The sequence below is a fragment of the Empidonax traillii genome, unplaced genomic scaffold (genome assembly GCF_003031625.1).
Source record: "Empidonax traillii isolate 1590-97213 ecotype Southwest subspecies unplaced genomic scaffold, ASM303162v1 scaffold229:size1690559, whole genome shotgun sequence".
Lineage (NCBI taxonomy): Eukaryota > Metazoa > Chordata > Aves > Passeriformes > Tyrannidae > Empidonax > Empidonax traillii.
Window position 1 is genome coordinate 882,843 of NW_020955422.1, and position 19,534 is coordinate 902,376.

The 19,534-nt window shown below is 40.7% G+C and overlaps 1 protein-coding gene across 10 annotated transcripts in view; it reads right to left on the bottom strand.

Moving 5' to 3' along the window:
- NHSL1 (NHS like 1) overlaps nt 1-19,534 on the bottom strand; it is a 177,422-nt gene that overhangs the window by 26,586 nt on the left and 131,302 nt on the right. For 9 of the 10 annotated variants that reach the window (XM_027888001.1, XM_027888000.1, XM_027888003.1 and 6 more), the window contains exon 3: nt 7,496-7,623. In XM_027888001.1, the coding sequence (XP_027743802.1) occupies nt 7,496-7,623 (128 nt within the window). Of the gene's footprint in view, nt 1-7,495; nt 7,624-7,729; nt 7,804-19,534 lie in introns of those variants that run through there. The other variant, XM_027888008.1, reaches the window with a different exon arrangement.

The window sequence follows — 19,534 nt, forward strand, 5'->3', positions numbered from 1 at the left end:
CCAGCAATTTTATCAATGCAACCTTCTTAGAGGACATTAGTATTTTTTCAGGCCTCCACTGCTTCTAAAAGGCTCTAAAACCCATTTCTTTACAATAGGATGTAAATGTTTACCTTCTTAGTACTGTGCATACACAGTACGTTTACACACGTACATGGTGTAGGCACACACGTATGTACTGACACGCAAACAAAAGGGTTTTCCCACCTCAAATCACACAAATTCATGAAGACCTTTTTTAACTTAGGCAATTTTGGATAGAAATAGCATTGTAAAAGGGAAAGCTGCCTCCAGGTCACGCTTTCCCGCAGTTAGGTTTAAAAACTGAGAGAGAGGGAGAGAGAGAGAGGGAGAGAGGGCAAAAGGGTTTGTATGGAATGAGCCAAAGGGGTGCCAGCCGAGTGTCACAGCAGAGTAATCAGGGGTTGAGGTAAAGAAATACTGCTTTCCTTGTTCTACAATGAGCTTTTCTCCACCTGAACTGGGGCACCAAGGGAGACACCTCCAGCCTGGTTTTGCAGTTTGTCTGCGGTCAGGATGAGCTCCAGTGACCTTCAAATACTCTGCTTGGTTGATACTGTGAGCATCAGTATCTGTCACGTTCAGACTGTACTGCAGTGCCAGGTCTCAGCTGAAATACAGCATTTACCAGGGGTTACTTCAATATGTCAAGTGGCAGAGATACTGGTTACAAAGTCACCCTTCCTTTTCAAGGAAATTACCCAAGACAAGCAGAAGACCTTTTTTTTCTTACAGTATATGAAAAGATATAAAAACCAAGTAAGTGAAGCATCTACTACAAGGGAATACTAACTATCCAAAAAATGTGGAAATCACAAATTTTGCAAAATTAAAAGTTGAGAAAACGGGAGATAGATGGTATAAGACAGACAGAAATGAAACAAACCAGTGAGCAAATAACCAATGAGAAGCAACTGAAAACCCAACTGTGCAGTTGATTTCAAAACAGTGTGTGAGAATGACCTTCTGTCAGTTGTGTAGCTGAGTTTAAAGCAGTGTGTCAGTGAGAATGACCTTCTGCCATAGTATAGAGATGTTCACTTTCACAAAATAATTCAGTAAAAGAGTTGGAGGTGGTTTGGGGTATAGGAATATACTTACATCCTTTCTTCCAAAACACTCTCAGTGATGGGAGTATAGGCATGACAAAGGTGTATGCAGCTTTCCCGCACACAAAGGAAAGCAGCAGCTCATCTTTCAGCTTTCTTCAGACAGAAATTATTTACCTCTATAATCAGGATGAAAATCTACAGGGAAAATCACAGGGTTTCACATATTTTTAGCAAACATTTCCACATTTACAGCCCAGAAGCTTGCTGGAAGACAAACTGCTGCTGTGTGACAGGAATGTCTCCTCAAGTAAGGTCTGTTACACCAGAAGTAGAACTAGGCAGTACCTTGAGAATATGTATCTGCTTAGCAAAGTTGATCATAAATTTTATTTTCATAAAATAAATAAATAATAACGGCCAGTCTTCACAAATGAAGATCCGGGGAGGTCTTTATACCTTCCAGCCTGTGCATTGGATTTTTTAGGTGAGACACAGTGTGCGCGGAACTGAGCCCACCCTTTAATCCTAAGGTTCATCTGCGGGGGCCAAGCGAGCTTGGACAGTGGTAGCGAGGTCCTCAGGATGTAGATGTCTTGCCTTACAGGGCTAACGAGCTCCATCTGCCCGGGGAGTGGCCCTGACCGGGAATCAAACCCGGGTCTCGGCAGAGACAGCGCCGCGGCCTTAACCACTAGACCACCAGGGGCTCCCTCTATGTTCATAATAGAACGGAAAGTACCCGTCCAATTTTTAAAGCATCTCTGAGTCATAGTAACTTTACTGTTTGACTTAAATGGGTAAGTTTCTGTGCAACAGGTTGATACACTCATCTCAGCAGGAAAATTTGTTGGGATTCATTCTTTTTCATGGACATGGTAAGAGGGAAAGGTGGGGCGTGTGAGCAGCATTCTTGCACCCTGCAGTGTTTCCATGAACATGCATTAGAGGGGAAAAAGCATGAACTTTCAAATGGGAGTTAAAATTAGAATCCAGGAGAAAAATGGCCCGTAAATATCCTATAGACAAGCTATATGGCTCAGTAAGTCAGAGCCTCTCCAACGCCTTGTTGATATATTGTCCCCCAGCCAACTCAGCTGCTGAGATACAACAAAAGGGTTTCACTATCTCAGCACATTCATGCTATTCGAGACGTCCCAGATGACAAATGAGTTTATGCTATGTATCTTGCAACAGTCTCTGCCTAGATAATCTGTTTATTCTAAATATTTTTTATGTTCCAGGGGTTTATACTATACTCTTTGAAAAGGGATGGGACCTCCAAGAGGAAAACTCAATCCACACAAATTTTACTTTTCAGCAAAGGGACTTCAAACTTCTAGTCATGTAATTTACCCTCCTGTCTACTACAACTGTTTATAAAACCATGATTTCTCATAAAAACAAAACAGAGAAAAAATCAGTGTTGGAGAGAGCAGTCATACCATTCCAGCTGTCTATTATGTTTGCCAACATCCTATTTCTGCTCCAGCATTTTACAAGGTTTGACAGCTTCGAGTGCCATTTTCCCAACGCAAAGGGATCAGGACAAACAGTAACAGGGAAAAGAAACCCAAGATCCAAACCTGGTCAACTGAGAATGGCACTTCACATGCCTAATTCAGCCCATGGGATTTCACACTGTGTTACGGAACATAGCGTTATACATGTTATGGTTATTTACATGAATTTACACTTCACACGAATTAGTCATGTCTTACTCTATTTTGTGTCCACTAGCAATGGTCACCAGTCTGGACTCCCCAGTTTCCACAGAATATTCCATTTTATTACTTCTACACACAGATCTTCAGTTGTACTAGCCAACTTCGCTATCCTATTAAATCCTTCATTTCATAACCTTCACTGTCTCAGTAAGGAAGAAATTCTTTTGTCAGCAGAAATTACTGACTATCAAGCAAGTTATCACCTTAACCAGAACTGCAGAAATGTTCCTTTCTTCTTCTTCTGCTCTGTTGCTACATGATAAAAACCGTAAGAACAACTGTACTGTTTGGAGTTCTAAAAGCCTATCTAGTATCTGCCTTAAAATAATGACTAATCAGTGATATACAGGTGAAATTTAAATCAGAGGATGGAGTCCTACCCTTCCAAGAATGTATCTACTTGCTTTCTAAACCCGTGTAAACTTTCAGTATCCACAATTCCTGCAGCAGCTGCACAGTGTGAGTACGTGATGAGTGAAGAATTACCCTCTTCTCTTTGTTCAAAGATTTTCTGTACTCACTTCCTTAAGCTCTGGCATTTCATGTATTACAAGCTGCTGTCCCAACTCAGTAAACTGAGCAGCATTTAAAAGAAAACCCTTGCAAATGGTATAAAATGCATGTGTTGCTTACAAGAGCAACACCATGCAACTGCAGCAGAGGGGCAGGGAGAACAGCTGAGGACACCACCACCACCACCCAGGAGTATCTTCAGCTCTGCTAGACCCCGTGCCTCAGGGCTCTTGGGCATTCCCACCTCCAAAACTGAAGCACCCAATTGCTTTATCTCCTCTTAACACCAAAGTTTTGGATTAGACCTCCTCAAGTCTAATGCGGTTAGCACATTTGTTTTCACTTAAGATACTGAACAGTCTCTTGCAGATATTGGAAAGACAACTAACAGTTTAGCTGAGCAGAGTGGCAAAATTACACTTTGTTCCCCCATGAATAAGCAAAATAAATGTTTTTTTTTTCACCCAAAGCATAAGAGACTGTATCAAGGCAAAGTTCATAAGCCAAATGACAGGACCTAGGGAAAAATACTGTGAGTTCTTGTCACACAAACATTTTCATAGATAGAATAAAGACAATACACTGCATGCCTGGGAACAGGTACTCTCTAGCTCACATTCATCCATTAAGAAAAATGCATTCCTCCCAACTAGTAGAGGTTTTCTTTGGTTTTCTTTGGCTAATTAAAAACCAATGTAGCCAATTAAATAAAACACAGTGTCCACCACGGGAAGGGTTTTAAAGGAGGCAAATGTTAATAGACAAAAAGGAAATAAAAAATTCAGCAAAGCAAGTAAATATAGGATACTGTTCTGCAGACAAAAAGGAGTAGAGACAAAAATAAAGGAAACAAACCTGGCATGGCACTCTTCTGTTGAGCAGCTGGGTTTTTTAACTGCCTTTTTTTTTAAGCAGAAAAAAGAAGCAGGTAAAGACTGAAGCCTAAGAGCGGAGTAAGACTGCGTATATACTAAACACTACAAGTAACATCAAGCTGCAGATACGGCAGCTGGATGGTCCCACTCATGGGCAAGGTACCTTGTTGTTCCAGGGAACCAAGTTACAGCAGGCGCTAATGCAAGACTGAGAGATGCAGTCTAACAGACTAGACTGTTGAGTGAGACAAAAAGAAACAAAGAGAATGAGTGGTAAAAAGGGAAAGATAAAAGAATAAGAAAAAAAACACACAAAAGATAAATACTGTTAATATACACAATGTATACATTTCAAAACATAAGGAGAACTAGAGTTTGAAAGCAACATTTCAATATACCTTTTACACTGTTAAAACAGAGCAATGCTGAAGGACAGGAATAGCTCCCAAGTTGTGTAACCAACAGCAGTACAAAAGAGATGAGAAAGGAGCAGACTGGTCACAGCACTGAGATGTAATACCCAGGTAAACCAATTTAATCACCAACAAACTCAATTAGGATCAGTATTACAGTGGAACTTGGCCTGTGCTCCATTAATCTAACTTGTAAGAATCAACATTAAAAGTAAAAGAGTAGTTTCAAGAACTTAATTTTATATCAACTACCATTCAGAGACTCCAGCTTTCTATGTTCTCTAATTCTGTTTGCTTGGGTTTGAGTTGGACTTGCTTCTCCCTATTGGTTTTCCTTTGGAAAAGCAAAAGTTCTGCTTATCAAAGACATTTTCTAAGACTCACACTGAACCAATGTGCTTTGTGGCATGACTATTACCATCTGCTGACAGACATCCACCTCCACAAAATCTGAGAATGCTTATGGCTTGAGGTCTCCTCTCATACCACCTAGCCATGGCTTCAGATCATCCCTAGTATAGACAGACAAGCAGAATATCTGGCTATGTTTCTGTCTTCGAAGCAGATTAAAAAGAGTAGGGAAAGATGGTTTCCCTTGTGAAACCACCATGCAGTAACACACTGTTTCTTCTACAAGTTGGCAATTATAACAACTAAGAAGTAAGTTTCCTAACAGTAAATAACTATTCATCCACGCATCATTATTCTGCTGTTCTCAAATTTCAACTATTAAGTGCTGCATGCACAGAATTTAAATGTTGGCTTTTTGGCTTTGAATAGACAACAAAGCTACAAAGCTTTCATCTAGTGGTGAGGAGTTCACATTTTGAATCACAGGATTTTTGGTGACCCCAGTTCCACACTGTTACTGAAGAACTCTCCTGACAGCTGAAATATGACTCGATCGAGGCATAAGACTTATTAGAATTACTTGGCACTTGACCAGTAGGATAATAATTCAAGTTCAGAAATTTGTTGTGGTAAACGTTCATTTAATAAAGAGTAGAATTTTTTGCCGTTACAAAAACAAGAAAAAAAAAGCTAATTAAACAAAGATATTGGTCAAAGGACTCCACAAAACACTGAGTTATACAATATGAATGGAGAATCACGATACAGTTTACAAGGAATTAATAGCTTTCTGAGTTGCAAGTAAGAGTGGCAGGGTTAAGGTTCTGAGATAATCAGTAACAGCCAAGACTGTCAGTTTGGCAGCTATCTTTCTCCACAGCTCTGAATCATCCTTTCAACTAAAAATATTTAAAGGAACCTATTTCCAATTTAAATGGAAGTACCATCCTACCCTTGAAGTGCACTTAGTCGAATTATTTTTTTACAGAATGCACAGAAATTGTAACACATTAACACTCAAAAAAACCCTTAACCATGAAAAGGATGACAGTTCTTAGTCTCCAAGAGTCCTCATGCAGGCTTATATGCTTCCATTCAAACTGTCCAAGAAAAGTGTATTTATATTTTTTAAATGTCACATTAGTTTTAAATGTGCAGATGGTTGTATGCTGCACAGCACTGGCCAAGACCAGACAACGACATATATGTGTGCATATATGTGCAGTACCTTAATAGCAACAAACAATGTGTTAATACTTTCCCCAGTGAATTTCTACTGATTTCAGTTTTGCAAATTATCATTATAATGCATTCCACAGTACGAATGTGCTTTACATTCTCGGCTCACTGCCAGTACATACCACACACAGCTAAACAAGATGCTCTAACATTTCCTGCCAATACACAGATAAATGCTATCACCACCTGAATGAGAGACTGTACATATTTCACAACACCTTTTACTATGTAATTAAAAGACATAGAGGACAGAACTGAAAAAACTTTACCCTTTAAAGCGTGTTCTCAAGGTCTGCACATTTTGCTGAGAGACAGAGTTATTTGGTCCATACTATAGAGGCACATATGGTTTAGTAACAATTAAAAAAAATTTGACTGTGTTACAATCATGGATATCCTCCCACTCTCTAAGCAACAGTAGTTTTTGGCAAACTATTTCAGAATATCTGTCTTGAAAACTGCAGGAGCTCCAGCATTTCAGCTTTGGACAGCCAGGCTCCAGTGCATCTTGCTCTCCACCCAGCAGTAATGTCCTAGACCACAACACCAAAGTCAGCTTCTCCTTCAGAGCCCACAAGCACAAGAGGGTAAAGTACTGACAGGGGAGTAGAATTTCTCTTCCTCTTTAGAACACTAACACAACTTGCTAGTTCTGTAATTAAAATGTATATAAATTGATGTATATAGCAATATGCCTTCACAACTTCCTAAGGACTTGTGCTCAACTATCCCTTCTCTTTATTTATTTCTTTCTAGATTCTAAGCTAAGCACTCCAGAGTTGAGATGTGGGAATATAACCTTGAAAATCAAGAAGTAAACTGAAAGCAAGCTGACCCAATTTAGTGGGCAGTCTTCATTTTCTGGATGCCTTCAGCAAAAACTGTGATACATTAGGACAAAGCCTTTACCTAAGTGCATAACTGCCTGTATTAGCAATTCAAAGTTTGCACCTACCCAAGTTACCATTCGGGTATGCTAATGGTTGGTGAATAGCTCTTCCTGCTACTTAAATGTAAACACTTTACAGCTACCCTTGCTGGGGTCTTCCCTCCAGAACATCACCAGACTTCTTCCTTCTTTCATATCCTGAACCTGTCAGTGGGAACTTTGTATCAGTGCATGGGAAGAACTGGGATTTTTAAGGGACCCTACAAGTCAGGTGAGCTAATATCACTGTAATTCAAAGGAATAAACATCTTTGTGATCTTCTAAAAATCCTGCCTTATTTGAAGAGTATTATGAGAGGCAATTAAACTGCACCAAACAAGTTTTTTTGCCAGCACTTTGCCCCCCCCCTGCCCCTTACCTTTTGTTCAATTTCTTCATAATCATCCTGGTAACTTCCACATATTGCACTGGAGGATGAGGAGAAGGTGGGGCCCTGAGAGTAATACTGCGAGCTCCGGTAGCCATCCCGTCGCAGCTTGTCACACTCTGCCGGAAAGAAAGAGAGGAGATTAATTCATGGCAAGAGCCATTACTGTTTACGCTTGGTGTACAAAGCCACTTAAGCAGTCAATACTTTTCTGAAGACGTTTACCATGTGTTAGCATTGTCTGACCAAGCAACAGAACCCAAAGGTGCATTTATCATATTTGTATCTACATTTCCGCCTCCCTCACATGTATTATACACGTAAGCCCACACATAGCGTATTAACCCAGGCGATGGCAAGTGCTCTGGAAAAAAGGGAGGAATAGATTTATTTATTTATTTAAGTGAGGCCTGGCTCAGTGTCTTGACAGATGGCAGCATCTTGCAGGATGGGAGATGGAAGCATGTGAGTAACACCAGGGGTCTCATTTGCCAGGCCGGTAGACATCTCTTATATGCCTTACACTTCAAATGATGATGTTGCTTGCTACTCAAACACCATCTGCTAAATAACTTTGGCACTGACCACTTGTCTTCCTGTTCGTGGAAGCAACCATTTATTGTGATTTTGAAGAGAGGAATGCAAATCACAGGGACCTCAAAATTTCATGTTGCTGCACAGCACATGCAGTTTAATACTGAAGAGTTTCCAAAGTTCTCGCAACAGCCAAAATCCCAGTCAGCATCTCATCCCCCTCACCAAGTTTTCCACAATCATCTTCCTGCCTCCTAATTGATATTCAGTGTGATTGTGCTAAAGAATAACAGACGCCAGAGCAGACGGAAAAATTAAATGTTCAAGATGAGGCAACCAAATTCATCAGACCAGTCAAACTGTTAGCTTTACATTTCTAAAGACAGATACCCAAATCTGTTGAAAGATGAGGAAAGCAAGAACAAAATTAAATATTTGGTATATTTCTGCCTAAGGAATTGAAATTTCTGCACAATACACAGGCATTATCACAACACAATGTGCTTTTAAAATCTCTTGCCGGAGAAAGCCTTTCTGTATTATATCATCTGTCTGCTTATCTTGATCTTTTGAATACTCTTTAAAACAGAAAACATGCAATGCTTATATGGTGGGCAAGGTTTTAGAGAGGCTTCTGCCTGGCAAATGGTTGAGTTACAATCTGCAGCTCCAGTGTACGTCTTCTTTTTTGTTCAGATGCTTCTGAGACTGAGGTCTGGGGGACTCTGTGCTGACGGGTTAACTGACCTACAGCAACTGCAGCTCTACTACGATTAAATCAGTGTGGACTCCCCTGTATTGCTCAGGCACACTGAGAAGGCAAGCTGACAGTCTGATGACTACCCATTTCCATCAGCGCCAGACATATGTCCTCGCCTGTGTATCAGGGGTCAAAAAGGGCAGTATGGCGTGAACCTGTCGCTTCTCTCTCAATTCAAGAACCAAAGCTGGTGGTGGTGGGTTTTGAGATCCAAATCAATTCCTACATCTCAGGAACACAGGGTTAGTAACCCTGTTTTTACCCTTTTCACATGTGCAAGCATGCTGACACTGTGCATCTGGCAAACTGCTGCTGTACTTCAGGAAGGGGGTGAAAAATGACTGTCAGCAACCACAGTAAAATAAATTCCCCCATCACCCTTCCAAACCTGGTACTGGATGCAGCCAGATCCAGCACATAACACTCACAGATGTGAGCACCCTGATGGACCGCTTATTGGTTTGAGCTACAAATTAACAGGGATAAGTAGGGTGTGGCAGAATAAGACAGCCCAAAGGCTTACATCAACTTATAGCGTGGGTTAACATGATAAGTTGTCAACTTAGACACTGCAACTTTTACCTTCGAATCAGTCATTAATCACTAGAAACAAACATGAATACAACCTAAGGGGTGCATAAGGATGCAGTTATTTTTTTCTCTCATACTTGGGCTAATGCTTAGGGGTACCAGTGCCCACTCCTGTGACTCTCTCATATCAAGTATCATGGCACCCCCCAAAAACCACGGTGGTTTCACCTGGGCTAGACACCAGGTGCTCAACAAAGCTGTTTTATCAGTCTCTTTCTCTGGAGAGAGTTGGACAGGGGAGAGAAAATATAATGAAAGGGTCATGAATTGATACAAAGACAGGGAGAGATCACTCACCAGTTACAATCACAGGTAAAACAGACTTAAGGGAAGCAACTGAATTTATTACCTATCAAAAACAGAGCAGGATAATTAAAAGTAAAGTAAATCCTAAAAAACAAGTTCCATCCACCTCTCCCTTCTTCCCGAGATTAACTTCATTCTCGGTTCTCTACCTCCTCCCTGCTCAGCAATACCAGAAGATGGGGAAGGGGGGTTATGGTCAGTTTATCACATATTACTGGTGCTTCCTCCTCAGGGAGGTCATTCTCCTGCTCCAACATGAGGTCCCTCCCACAGGAGACAATCCTCCAAGAACTATCCGATGTGAGTCCTTCCCAGAGGCTACACTTCTTCAAGAACTGCTCCAGTGTGGGTCCCTTTCCACAGAGTTCAGTCGTATAGGAACAGCCTGCTCCAGTCTGGGTCCCCCACAGGGTCACCACACCTACCAGGAAACCTGCTCCTCTCTCCATAGGTCCATAGGTCCTGCGAGGAGCCTGCTTCACTGAGGGCTCCCCATGGAGTCACAGCTGTCACAGAACCCTTCTGGAGGTGAACAGGTTCTTCTGGAGCATAATATATGCGTGTTCTGACACTAATTGTTTGACTTGTTTATTCTGCTAACCAAGGAGGTGAAGATGGCAAATAGTGCACTTCATGAAGCCCAGAAGAGCTCCAAAAACTTAAAGAAATCAACACTGAAGGTCTCAAGTCCATCACAAGTTCAAGAGGACTGACAACAACAAGCTGGAAGCCTATCAAGCTCGCAACCTCCATTTGTCCACACCACAAAATAACATCAGAAGCTACTGCAGCAACATTGCTGATGAAGCCAAGGTTGCTACAAACCGCTAGGAGAACTACACCAACCAAAAGATTATCTGTCCCCAAAACCAGCTTTTCTATTTATGTACTGTCATTGTACATTTTGCAGCACAGCAGGAAACAGACACTGTGGATGGCACCCAAGGCCAACAAACCTCATCAGAGGCTTTGGGTAGGTATCTTTTACTTCACATTGCAACAGCCCACAAGCACAACACAAGGTCAAACACAGCATCTAACTGAAGCTACTGTTGCTGCCAAACCAAGAGTGGAAAGTGCTGTTTAAAAACTGTTCTAGCTGGAGGCCCCCCTGCTCATCTCATTGCTATTATTAAAGGTGTACATGGTCTTCTCTAAGCAATCAGTTCATATTTTCAGCTAAGAGGTTTTTTATTTTTGTTAAAAAATACCAATGAAGAAGCTAAAAATACTTACTCTAGGAAAGGCTCCAGATATGTTCCCTTCTTCCCAGAAGAGCAGTAAATTGCCTTATTCTACAATCCCAAACAGAGAAGAGCACTATACACTAAGCAAAAAAGTTCCTACAGTTATGCACACTATTTCAGATACATCTGTACTGAAGGTGACAGAAGGATCCAACCAGTTGCAGTTATTAAAAATCTTCAGTTTCAAGCATGTGACATTACACTAGTGCCAGCTAGTGCCAGCTGAATTAGGGACATACACATTCTTGATTGCACTCAGCAGCAGAGCTGTCATTTCCCACATTATCTGACATACAGAACTATGCACAGCCTTTCCACATTTCTGTCAAAGAACTGCCAGGGTAAACCTCAGGCAGTGGCATTGAGCAGGATACAAATACCTGCTCCTGCCAGTTCAAATCTGTAGCACATGCTGCAGTCAAGCTCAAAGTCATAATTTTGCATGACTCTGATCTGAAATTTGCAATAATACGATTATGCCCCAGATGAACCAGTTTTGTTCACACAAACACTGATTATTTTCCCAGGAAGATCAGACAGTGTCACTGCCTTGGCAATTTCAACTGGTGGATACATTGGGTAGTGCCACGGCTCAAAGCCTTCATCCCCCAACTGTTTCTGGAGCTGAGTGTGAAGGGATGCTGTCTGTCATCTCCTGCTCTGCAAGTGCTTTTCTGGCTAGCTAACACCACAGATTAGTTCTTGTCCTTCTTCTCCTATTCTAGCGGTACACTGAATTTCAAAACCTCCTCTGTATTACAAGAGTTGGTTAAAAATTACTATAGTCATATTGTATTACATTATAATCTTATTTATTCCCACTTATATGGTACAAGTTACCTAAATTTCCTAGAAAAGGAAATTTTTACCTGAAGTTGAGTTTTGATGTTTACAGGGTGGTTTTAGTTAAGCATGAAGAAAGTGTGTGGGAAATGCAGTCACAAACTTGTTAAAGGCCCCCTCATCATTCCCACAGTTATTAAAACAGGGTTCAGGAGATGCACAACCAAAGAAAATGTGTTAAAGCTGTCAGTGCCCAATGTCATCACGTCCAAGCCTCTGCCTTATACCCAATCACTCGTGTTTGCTCAGGATTGCAGTACTGCAACTTTTGCTAAATCTTGGCCTCAGAGATAAATGTGTCGGGGATGCGTGCTGTACATCACCCATCTCTGCTCTCCTCCCTCCTACTAAATATGCTGGAGAACAGGCAGATACCAGCAGCACCACACTGAGCGCAAGGGCTCCACCAAGCCAGGTGCAATTCTCCACCAGAGTGTTGAGCCACAGGCACTGAATTCAGGGTTGTTGTGAACAACTCAGCTTCTCCATGTAAAACCTTACGGACTTTGTGACAGTCAGGCCAAGTGTATGAACATACCTCTGAGGTCTCTCAGCCCAAATCTTCTCTCTATTTAATACAAAGAACTTGCATGTAATTACATCTGCCCCTGAGCCAGTAACGCGCAGTGGCAAGTCTCACACACAGAGGCAATTTACTGCTTTTCCAACAACTTGAAACCATATTCTTGCATGGTCATTTGAGGCACAAATCATAGAGATGAACAGAAGGCACAGCACTGATACCTCAGTAATTCGTCTGACATGGTATTACCATGGTAAAGTAGGATTAGCATTTACCTTGTCAGACCTACACACCGTACTATGCTGGGACAGATGGAAGGCTGGGTTTGCTGGGAGAGGACCGGATGCATTGGCTCTTTTCCTGTCCTTGAACCAACTTCAGTAACATTTTGTACCTGCTGAGCTTTCTAGCAGTAAAACTGGTTGCAGTATTTTGAAGTAGAATGCATCACCCTACCAGAAGCCTTACTGGTCAGAGGGAGATGGATTCAGTAATTTTCAGAAATTTTCCATGATTTTTTTTTAAATTGTAAATGAACTGTGCAAGATTAGGTATCATTTTTTCACAAGCTTCCTCATAAAACTACTACTTTGCTAAGATCAGGGTGTCCCACATTGACTTGGCTGCAGGGAGAAAGGTTCCAGGTGCTGGTTTTCAGGGTCAGACCCAATCTGAATCTGTGACCTCTCATAAGTTGCAGCCCCAGCAGCAGCACAGCTTTCTCCAACCACCAGTCCTCCATGCCTCAGGCCTGAAAGTGCAGCCATCACTCATTAAATTAGCCCTAATGAGATTACTTGTGCAAGCAAACACTGCTCACATGACTGTTCAGGACGAGGCCTTAAGCTCTGTAGCTGTCTATATCCACACCTACACACTCAGGCACACTCTCACAAGCATGTTTTAAAGAGTTCAATACAAAAAATCAAACCCACGTTTCTAGATATTTATTAGTAACCAGCAAAGTCACTGGTTAAAGAATTAAACTACCATGATATTCACTGGTATAAGCTTAGAAACTTGGCATCAAAGTTATTCAGGCATCTAAATACCTCGAACTTGCTTGGTGTAACTACCCATCCCATTGGATGAGTCAAGCAATGAAAGACAAGAAAATAATGTCCTGGAAACACCTGAATTTTCCCTGTATCCAAAGCCAGTATCTAGAACTCAAGTCTAATTGCTAAAACCCAAAGAGAAAATGCAATTCAGACCAGGAACTGCTTTCCAGCAGAGCAGATGTGTTGCCCACCTGGTAGAGTTGCCCAAAGCTGCTGGAAGAGAAACTCCTGGGTACAGAGGTAGATTGGGGAAAGACCAGCACACATTTCACTTATTTTTACACCACCTCTTGCTGTCTCCTTGTCAGCAAGAAGGGAAAAGTGATGAGCTGACAGCTGCATCTGCATGTTTGAAAAATTATCTCAGCTGAAGTAAGGGTGACTTCTTGGCAGAGCCTTTCATGTTGTAACCTGTATATTTCCTTCTATTTTTCTTTTTTGTTTTTCTTTTTTATTTTTTTATCCCCTCCCCCTTTTTTTTTGTACTAGAGAGGTTATTAACTGCAGAAGTCAGCTAAACTGTCAACTACATAAATAAATCTTCTGACTAGTATATTAAAACACATTTATTCATTCACTGCACATATCACTGGAAAACTGCTCTACTCCTTGAGGTCAGAAATCTTTTTCAGTTTTCAGACATGTAGCCAGTTCCTTCTTCTGTAAATACCTAACAACATTTCCCCCCCCTAAGTCACAACTACAAACAGCGTCTTACAAGTAGCTTTTCAAAATTTCACCTAAAACCAGTCAGACTGTAATATAATATACATCTGTCTTATAAAAGCAAACTTTTTAAAATTACCTATTACTTTATAGGTTACACTGCATCTTAATAATCAAAGTATGTACTATATCACTGCTTTTGGTTTTAAAAGAAAATGTTTTCACCACCAGTAAATAACTGCATATCATTTTAATTTACTTGATACATATTTTGAGTTTGTTTTTCCAGTTGAGTCGAGACAACTAAGACCTCGTGGGCTTATGACAGACAGGTGTGGGTGTCAGAAGACCTAGATTTCTGACCCGGCATTACTTCATCCGAGCAAATCACTTTGAGTTAGATCCAGTTAAGAACTCACATCTTACAGACAGACACGACACGATCTAAATTTCATATATGAGTCTCCTAAATTCAGAGTCCAAGCAGGAATGTACACTCTGCCTGCAGCATATGACTATATAGAAAGGCATCTCAGAATAAAGCCAACTAAGGAAGAACTTGAGATGCCTTAACTCTCGTCCTCGCCACACCAGTAATGACCGGCACAGGGTCCAATGCCACAGGCCCTTCTCATGAGGGGCAGTAGAACGTAACAGGAATTTCAACATCTTTACTTCTAGGGTGATGTGCTCTTCATCCAACAGTGGCCTAAAGTTTTGCAAGTTAACATTTTTATTTAGATACAAATTCTTTACAGATGAGGTGAGCACAGGCTAAGTTTCCAGCTTCCTCATGGTGTGCTCCAAACATTAAGTAAAAAGGTTGTCACCTGAAATGTAACAGAAAGAGTTATGCTTTTTTGGGGATCATTCGTATGGTCTGGTGGTGTGTACCAAGCCACTCTGAGCACCAAACTGGGACCTCTTCAAAGAGCAGTTGCCTCTCAGCCTGCTCACAGCACTGTAGTAAGATGTGTATAAAATCAGGGTAACTCTGGACTATGCAGTTAACCAGAGAATTTCAGGGAGGGAACTTTTCAAGATAAAGAGCTTGTTAAGAATCATTATGCCTGGGACCATAATTAAAACAGACACCCTAGTTCAAAGGCCTCTTTGGTTAGTAAATCTAACTATAATTACTACCTTTCACTCTGTGCCTCTTTATGGGTCCCTCATTTGTAAACTGGGGTTAAGAAAGCACAGCTCTCTGTGTGTGGATGAAATAGACTATATAAAAGCACAGCTGTACAAAGGCAATCTTATTTCTCCCAACTATCTCATGCTAAATATGACTTGGAAAAAATGCAACTCAATTTAATTCCAATGCAGCGACTATTTTTGTCCCTGGATCTAAATATGCAGCAGACAGCTTGCCTCTACCACTTTACATTCCTCCCAAAAATTCACTCAGCTTGGATCAAATTCCATTTCCTTTAAATGTACAAATCCCCGTATCATCTGCAGAACTTGACTATCACAGAGAGTGTTTCTATATCAAAGGTTTGAAATATGTTGTAAAGCCACAGCAATGATGCCCTTGTGTTAACATCTCAACTGTAACCAATGCTGACTGCAAAGCAAGTTTGTGAACTTCAGTTGTGATACATCCAGTGCACTATTTTGTTCAGACTCCTAGTTAAATGGGTCAGGATTTTCAACAGATGTAGTACTATTGCTGCCCAGTTGGAAAAACTTCTGCTCAACAGCTCGATCCAGGTGCTTAGGTTAGTCCCAGCCTCTGTCAATCCAGCTACCTTCTCTTACCCCAGAATGCACTTTTATATTGGTATTTCTAGATCTTTCATCAGTACATATAGGAAAGCCTAAGACAAGCCCAGAGACAGCAAACACTGGCACCCAACACATTCTTCTGCAAGCAAGCGTCATATTGAGGTGGCAAGTTTTCAACTCACCAGCAAAACATAATTGTTCACTTCAAGGCCTTCTTATTTGATGAGTAACAAGAAAGGTTTATCAGACTTTTTTAAAGGCTGCTATATGTGTTCCCTCTCTTGAGTAAGTAGCCAAGCCCAGCCACACAGGTAGCTTTAATGACAGATACTGTCCACAGTTTCCTAGAAAAAAAAGATGTCTTGGGCTCCAACGGGGATGATGGTAACCCCAACAGAGGGCTGCTGGACTCTGTGATGGAGAAGTATGTTTAACAGGTACTTCTAAGAAGTCTTACTACTGAAAGTGAACAAATGTATTTATGTTAGGTCTATCTCCTCCAAAACACAGACATTCACCCTCTCATTAGGAAGCATGTCTTGATGTGGTAACTGGAGGCCCAATCAGGCTGGGGAAGCCCACTCTTCCAGACTAATTCTACAAGATGCTTCAGGGTTCAGCTGTCCAGATACTCATAGCAGCCCAAGAATGGGGCATGAAAATGCAACATTAGGGGGAAGCAAGTACAGTTTGATTTATTTTCAATGTCTAAATCAGATGCGAGTGTTTCAGAAGAATCCAAACTAAAGGGAGCTCTGTCACATGAAAATACCTTTAACTGGGTTAAGTAAAAGCACTCTTTTCTTGGAGCTTTTAAAAAACAAATACATGTAAGCTCAACCTTTTAAGTCCCCAGGTAATCTGCATGATTTAGTGAAAAAGAAAACCTTTCTAATGGCACTAAAATGCCATAGCCATGACAAATTGTATTTGTTAACAAGCTGTCACTAGGGAGTGTTCAAAATAATTATCACCGTTTGTCTCAAGTTAATTTGAATTTCTGCAAGTGTGTTATATGACTGCATTTATGGTGACAAGATATCTTAAGTTCAATAGTGTATTTGCTTCCTTTTGCATGTTTGACGCTTGCATTAAAATGGTTGTTTCTTAAGACAACTGAACTCACCTAATACAAAAATATGACAGGATTTTTCATTGTTTTTTTCTCCTAGGACACTTCATGTTAAAAGTGTAAAGCTATCTAAAATGCTGCAACCAAGCACATACAACATCCTAATCTAACAAGAGTAAGGAGGAAGAAAAGCAAAAACGAAATCAAATGAAAGTCTGATATTCCTTGTGATGGAAGTTGCTTTACCTAGCACTGAAACAACAATGCCGCAGACAGTAAGAGTTCCAATTTATTCTCTCTTCTAAAGGCACAGATCTGACATGGAAGAAGCTTCAATAATCTTTCAGATACATCTTCCTAAGAAAACACATTCATCTAGTTTAAAAAAAAACCACAACAGTATCACTGTTATCATACTGAAACAAATTCTTATCTTCTTGAAACCCTTTCATTGGAACTGCTTTCACTTATCATGTGTACCACGCAATCAATTCACACAGAACTACTCTTTATATTTTTAACACTTAGTGCTGCACTATATAAACCAAACCTAAAAATAGGTAGCGTAAACGCTTACAAGTAGCTCAATTTTGCAGCACAAGACCAGCTTTCAAACATGTGCAGTGTAGACTCCTGGTCAAATTCTGTTTCGTTTCATTTGAATATTTGCTTTTTGGAATTCCTTATTAGAAAGAACAGTTGGGAGTATGGAATTTGGCCAAAACTATGAACAGATGTACTGTGAATTAATTCAGTAACAGTAAAAAAAAGCAGGATACGTGGGCAGAAGCTCTGGTACTAACTTTACAATTGAAATTAAAATAATGGGAAATAACTTGATTTCTATTTTTTGATTTTACAGTTCCAAGTCCTTTCAGGAACATATGGTTTACCCCTAGCCTTTAATGGTCTTTTACTTCATTAAGGTTTCCAGTTGGTAGGGATTTCACATCTTGACATCTCTCTGAACCTGAACCAGACCTATTGTTAATATGAAGTGGTTTCCCTATTTTGCAGCTCTTTAATGAAACATAAGATTATTTTAAGTCCATAATCTTCTCAGTAGGATTATTGACTAGTACGGCTGACCCTAATATTGCTCATCTGAACAGTGATCTGGTAGATGCACTGAGAAAACAAAGGCTAAACACACATACCTGTCTGGAGGGTCTTGCAGCAAGACATAATAGAGGCTTTATGACTAACTACTTAAATCCGGTTTTATTTGACAATGCTAACCAGATGTCTTCTGGAAAACAAATAAAGTGTTTCAATCACTGCTGCTTAAATACATTCCTTGAATTTGGCCAACAAAGCTAAACAGAAGCTAGAGTCAGCCAAATCCAGCTCTTCTGAAGATGAGATAATAAATGAATCATCGGCATACAGTGGAACAACGAGCTCTGTATTATGTACGTAGTTTGAATCAACACAATTGCCCTGGGGGGAGGGGGAAGGAACAAATACAGGCAGTTGTACAGAAGTTTCAGCAGTTATAGTCTAAAAAGGGGTATGAAAGTCAACATTTAGACCGTTCCAACCATTTACAACTACACCTTCCTCAGTACATTTCTGACACCTTGTTATCTATCTGCTGGAAAGGACAGAAAGCCTGGGCAGTGACCAGCAGTGTGTGCCGAGACATCAACCCTCAGTGCAGAGAGTATGTTCACAATACCCTTCAGGAGTTGGCTATCTATTAACAGCCTGGTATCATTTCAGTCTCACTGTGTTTGCCCTTTAATACAGTTGTCTCATTCCTGTCCTTTATGCCAGTTGTCTCCCAGCTCACGAACAAGTGACAATACACAACAGTGAAGTCCGTACTCCCCCACCTTTTTCTTTTTATAAAGCAAAAGTGTTCTACACTACTAATTGCAGGAACTGGAAGACAACTGCCCTTTGGAAATGCAACCCTATACGTCCTGCTCTGGCTCCCATCACTGCAACTGATTTATATCCACATCTGAGGGAGAATATAGAATAGTTCAAAAAATGTAGAAATAAAGAGAGTTCAGGTACATGGTAAGAATTTTTTTGCTGTTCCTTCACTTCATCATAGTTTGCAAGATTATCAGAGGCCAATTCATTCCAGATTACTTTAGGCTTTCCTCTTAGGATATTGAACCTACACCTGTAACTAACTGATACACTCCAAGCAGTAAAGCAAAGCAGCACTACCACACTGCTGTCTCTCCTCTAAATCTTCATGCTTCACGCTTTATTAACTGTCATTTTTAGAGTATAATACAGCTCACAAAATGAGGATTAGTCTCAATTTACTTTCATTATCAAATACTTGTGTTGTTGCTGTAGTCTACAGCTGTTGTATGTGCACTCCCAGCTGAAGACCACTATACTTCAGGGACTTCCTCAGACAGTGGTTCTTCAACTACGACCACGCAACCAGCCAGATCTGTCAATGCACAGGGATGGGAGCTGTTTTATAGTGCTACCCTCTTGACTCTGGTTGAACACCCACTAAAACCTCTTGGCCTCATGGACCAAGAACACCGCAGGAAACACTGCAGTACGTGGCACTTGTCTCTTCAGCACAAGTAGCAACCTGCCTTAAGAAACAATGCCACTCTGAACAACATTAAACTCACACCTCTGCTGCTGTCCAGACCAGACTCTCGGAGCTGGTCCAGCCGCTCAGTAGATGTGAACGACATGAGACTAAACAAGTCAAGCAG